Genomic DNA, 5,684 nt, shown 5'->3' with positions numbered 1-5,684 from the left:
AAGTTTTCAAGCCTAGTATAAAGCACTATTATATATATATGTATATATATTATAAGTGTGCTTACATGTCAACGCATACCATACATGTATAGTTACTATATATGGTATGTGTACACACATATGGTCGCAATTACCACTTAAAATCTAATTGTAGCGGTAGTATTCTATCATTACTCTCTATGAATGAAAAGCAACCCTTTAATAACGAACGGAACACCAAAAAGCTATATATAAAAAGAACTTTAAGGTTAAAAGAACACGTAACATGATTAAAAGAAAAACCGATAATCGTTCCGATCCTCCTCGATCTCGAACCGAAACAAAATGGTTTCTTAACGAAGTAATTAAGTAAATAACAACACCACAGTTGTTAAAAATAAAATGAAATGAAATATACTGAAACAAGCGCGTTATAAAAATTGTAAAATATTAATTACTTCGACATATACAATCAGTCACAAACACATAAGGTATTCTTTTTAATGCCATCTTTCTAGAAGATCCACCACCATCGTGTAAGTGGTAAGCACATCAGAACTGAAAATAATATCTTACACACAGTATCTTTCGACCGAAGATAGTACGTTTCTCACGTATTTTTAAAACTAAAATAAAAATTGTGTGGATAGTTAGATGAAGGCAGTGATTTTTTCTTTTGCACAAGTATAAAGTTGGAGGAAAGAAATCGATTAATTCTTTCATTATATAAATGTTTCTTTTGAATTGCTTCGAATATTTTATCATTTTATCTAATCGAGTAATTTAGTCCCCCATCCACTGTAGTAAAAGGAAATTCTTAAAATTGCAAAATTTCTCCAGCTACTAATAACCGCTTGCATTAAGTTCCATAATTTTCTTCCAGCAAACGAAAATGGCACAAAGCGTAATGGAGTCTTGGTTAAAGCACAGTGCGAGTGCGACTCCTTTAATTGATTCCAAAGTTTAAACACGTAACTCCGATGATCTAGCGAGTGACTCTGCAAGCCTGTAGCCAAATCTCGCTCTCCTCATTCTTCGATTTTTTTGTAACGACGAAAAGATATTTTAACGAGGATCGCGATCAAGAATGTAACGTTATGTTTACCCAGAGCTGGCAGTCTCCTTTTCAGTTGGCAGGCCAGATTGCTCAGACAGAGCTGCTTTATTCTGTCTTACCATCTCCGCGCGCCTCTCCTTTGGAAGAAGAAAAGAAGAAATGAATAAATTTTGTTAACCATAGGTATACAAACAATTTAAAACTATTCTAAAACAGAAAATGTTCAAGTGTAACATGCCAGAATAATGGAGCATAACTGAAACTAACATCTATGAGGTATAATGGCTCATAAACGCAGGGTCATGCTAAAAAACAAGTAACAAATAAAATTAGGTATACGTAATTATGCAGAATATAAAATGAACTCCTATTACGGAATAATATATGCATTCTCTGCAACAAAATATGGCGAAGCATGATTAAATATTCAGGAAAAAATTCTAACGATATCTATCGGTAGAGCCTACTGACGGGCACAGGAATATCCTACTGAAACTGGGGAAGGGGGGGGGGGGGGGATGAAGAAGAGACAATAAGAATATTGAATCAACAGAAAGAGGGCGAAATTACACGCTGGTGAATAGCCTCAACACGACGTTGAATCTCTCGCTGTCGGTTCTGCTCCGCAGTAGAAACCCTCTTGTCAAATTCGAACTTTTTCACCAGAAGTTCTCTCGTTGCACTCTCATCCGCCATCTGACGCACTTTTGCTATCTTCACGGTGTTCTAAACGACCATTTCAAATTCCCTTATTGGGTGACATTGTCGACAGATGTTGTGAGAAAGGATTTCCACTAATAGAAATCAAGTTCGGAAAACTGTTATATTCAATTAACTAACAGAAAAAACAAAAAGTAGAGAAGAAAAAAACGCGTTTTCGAAACTTGACTAAAACCAGATGCGTGTGTGCGTGTATATATACATATATACTTCTACAGAAGCGAGAAATCCTTCCTGATACTGGCCAAAAAAAACAATCCAATAGAAAAAACCCATAGAACTAATACCAAGGTCTAAGTGAACGGATAATCGTTGGCACTTACATAATTACGCAGCTTTTCCTTTTGTTCACGCTCGATATTCTGACGGCGTTCGTGAGCCTGATCCAACTTGCCTTGAATCTGTGATTCAAGTTGCATCACGCGCTCGGTTATCCCTTGACGTACACGGGCCACTTGTTCCTCCTAAAAAAGATTCCAAGATACGAACGATATGAAAATCTGTACACGTGACAAATTCACCGAACAATTTTTGTTCAAACTAACATGTTCCTTCAGACGATCCAGCATCCTCTTAATGTTCTCATCGCGTTGAGCAGCAGCAGACTTCAGCTTCTCTTCAACGGCGCAACGAACTTCCTGAGTCTGTTGTTCCAGGCTCAAACGGGTCTTCTCCACACTTTCTAACTGTAACGAAGACATAAAAAGAGAATAATGTGAAAAGAAGAAGGAAAAAAGAAAAAAGATATGAATAGAAGAAGAATGTTCATTTCGAGGGAAATGAAAAGTGGTCAACTAACGTGTTCCTTCAACTTGTTCTTCAATTCGGCGATGTGAGCCTCTCGCTTCTCTTCCGTGTTGTTCATCTTAGCGTCCAAAGACTCGCGAGTCGCGGCAATGAAAGCGGCGCTAAGTTCATCCTTCTTGCGAGCGGCATCTTCAATTTTCATAAGCTTAGCGGCGAGGGCAGCGATTTTATGAGCTTCCAGGGAAAGTCTTCTCTCCTCCGCCGCTTTAAGCTTATCCTCAATAGCGACTTGTTGAGTCGGAGACGTCTGTGGTGGCGACGGTGCTCTCTTCGGCACTGTTGGCTCTGCTAAGATTACCTCGTAGCACAGTCCACCCTTAGATTTCTCCTGGCATCGAATTTCCGTCGCTACAGACGCGTTAATGAATAACATCGATTAATTGAAATGTTTTATTAATAGGTTATATCAAACGAATAATTAACCACTTAATCCCATAACGAATTAATGAATACATAATATAATGAATACAATTTTACTTTATTTCTCAATTAACATTTTATCGGTTTTATAGTATTATACCTACTAGGTGTCTAAAAATTAACTGGGTCTTTTTTAACGAAAGTGAGCGAATTTTTACTAGTTCATTTGTAACAGTAACTTTATATTTTTATTATAAATACTGGGTGTCCCGAAATTAACCGGGTATTTAATTTAATTTGGTTTACTTTCAATAGTAAGTTTCTTATAATTTAAATTTATTGTCTGGAACCACAAGCCACGGTAAATACGCAAGAACGATTCCAGATTTTTTTAATTTCTTCAGAAGTACACACATTGCATTGTCTGTAGGATCGGGTCTTTGAAATTCTCTTAATTACGCTACATTTCACCCTTTGATGCGGGATGTTACAACCTCGTTCGTTCTTGCGTATTCATCATAGTTCATAATTCTGAAAAGAAAAATTTATAAAAAAAAAATATAAATTCACGAGGTTGAAAAAAAATTACTATTAACCCTTACGTCAACGGCCGAAATGTATAACGTTGTTCAATATCCGGGGTACACGGGTGCCCACTTCCAGAATTCGTCTAATAAACGCATTTTATCACGCGCAAATCCTAATCTTACTGTTGCCTGGGAGAAAGTTTGAAACTTGTTTTCAAAATATACAAACAGACGTTAATATCGATTTCATAAACACACGTAGAGCGTTTTATCGTGAAACCTCTCGACAAAGAGTGCAAGTTAGACGATCCTACTTCAGTATGTATGTACATGGCATAAAAATATGGTGGATCTGCGATGCGGAAAATGCCTACCCACTAAATGGTTCAATTTATACTGGGAAAAGAAGAAATGCACGTTGAAGCCAATCAAGGCGAAAGAATGGTGAAAGAACTTGCAGCAAATTATAAAGGATCTGAATGAAATATATGCATGGACAATTTTTTTAACATCTTTGCCCCTAGCTAAACGTCTGCTTTCTTGGAAGTTGACAATTTTTGGCACTTTGATGATCGCAGATCGAGAGAAGAATTGTCAACGATATTTGGATTCCACGAAAGAATAACCCTTTGCTCTTACACTACCGGCCAAAAGTTTGGAATCACTGAGCATTGCCAATTTACACAAAAATTTCGTGAAAAAAGTCAGCGACATTGAGAATTTTTTATCATTCGAATCAATTGATATGAGATAAATTGATAAATGCAGAATTGAGATAAACTTCAAATCTATAAAAAATTAGCAGCAGATTTAGTACTGATGAAAAGTGGGAGGTGATTCCAAACTTTTGGCCGGTAGTGTACGTGCCGAGAAAAAATAAAGCAGTCTTCGTACTCAGCACGGTGCACACAGATATGGCGATAGGTATGAAACGACGCTAAGAAGAAACCAGACATTAGACTTTATTATAATAAGTGCAAAAGTGGCGTTGACATTATGGACCAAATGTTATAGAGCAACGATAAAAAAAAAACGCAGAAAAACTAAAAAATCTTGTACCGCGTGCAGAAAGCCTGTCTGCGAGGAGCGTACGATAACAATTACCAAATGTAAAAAATTGCGTTTGAATAAATAATTATTATTGTTTAGACATTTGTAATTATTATATATACTACTACAAATGTGAGCACCCAATACCAATTGAGAACGACTATGTGAACTTCGACTCAAAAATTGTTCTGCGCTAGACGAAAAAAAAGAACATATGCAAAAGATACTTCGCTTGTAGAAGTTTCAAATCGCGACGATTCGAGCGGCCCTTAAAAAACTGTCCCTGCTAAGCAAAAAGTTTTCACAAAATGTATTCAGATGGGAGCACCCTGGTATCGACATAAGGGTTAAACATACGTTTATTTTCGAAACACCCACGCTGTATTAAAAGGAAAACAATTCGAACAGGATTAACATTCCTCGAGCCAACAGTTTAATCAATTATCGCCACTCGTAATCTAGCCAAAAATCTGCATACGCGTAACGACGCCAGTAAAAAATTTCCATAATTCATTCATCGTTATTTCGCGCGCCCCCCCTCCACTATCAAGTCAGATGCAATTAAAAGCATCCAGTCTGGCAGAGCGGCGAGAAGCAATCCACTTTGACGGAAGTTATCTCGATCCGTCCATCTCTTGGTTGGTTTCGCTTGATAACGTAGTACAGAGTTACAGAAGTATGACTCAGAAACGCGAGAAGGAAAGGATCGATCAGCCCACGGGACGATTGTCTCTAGGCGCCTCGACGTCTAGCGTCGGCACACGCACTTTTCAGCGGCGGCCAACCCTCTAACGTACTACACCGCACGCCGCAACAACGTTCTTCGACATTTGCTGCCTTCGATTTATAATTCACCGGCGACATATTGGCGACCGTATACATATATATATATATACACACACACGTGTGTGTAGTAGAGTTCGTTGAACTTTGGCGAGCAGTGCAATTTGTTCAAACAATCGATCGAAAGGTGGACTAATTTTTCCATCGATGAAACACCGTTTTACGATCAATTTTAACGTACGAAATGAAATTTTGTTTCTTTTTATTTTCATTACATCATTTTATACGATCTTTCCGTGTCCAAGAGAGAAATCGAACGTAAAGTTAAATGAAAAGTGAAGGCGCTCTCGGTGTTAATTAAAAATCGAGAGAGATGATATACTCACTGATGAACTGTACTT

At 37.6% G+C, this 5,684-nt stretch overlaps 1 protein-coding gene across 1 annotated transcript in view; it reads right to left on the bottom strand.

Annotated features, from left to right (window-relative positions):
• Nucleotides 1-1,080: 1,080 nt before the first annotated feature.
• LOC108574726 (neurofilament heavy polypeptide) overlaps nucleotides 1,081-5,684 on the bottom strand; it is a 15,249-nt gene continuing 10,645 nt past the window's right edge. The window contains exons 3-6 of the mRNA XM_017937357.1: nucleotides 2,556-2,911; nucleotides 2,302-2,442; nucleotides 2,080-2,220; nucleotides 1,081-1,173 (exon numbers count right to left, since the gene is read on the bottom strand). Of these exons, the coding sequence (XP_017792846.1) occupies nucleotides 1,081-1,173; nucleotides 2,080-2,220; nucleotides 2,302-2,442; nucleotides 2,556-2,911 (731 nt within the window). The remainder of the gene's footprint in view (nucleotides 1,174-2,079; nucleotides 2,221-2,301; nucleotides 2,443-2,555; nucleotides 2,912-5,684) is intronic.

The sequence above is a fragment of the Habropoda laboriosa genome, unplaced genomic scaffold (genome assembly GCF_001263275.1).
Source record: "Habropoda laboriosa isolate 0110345459 unplaced genomic scaffold, ASM126327v1 scaffold223, whole genome shotgun sequence".
NCBI lineage: Eukaryota > Metazoa > Arthropoda > Insecta > Hymenoptera > Apidae > Habropoda > Habropoda laboriosa.
This window is presented reverse-complemented; position numbering and strand designations above follow the sequence as displayed.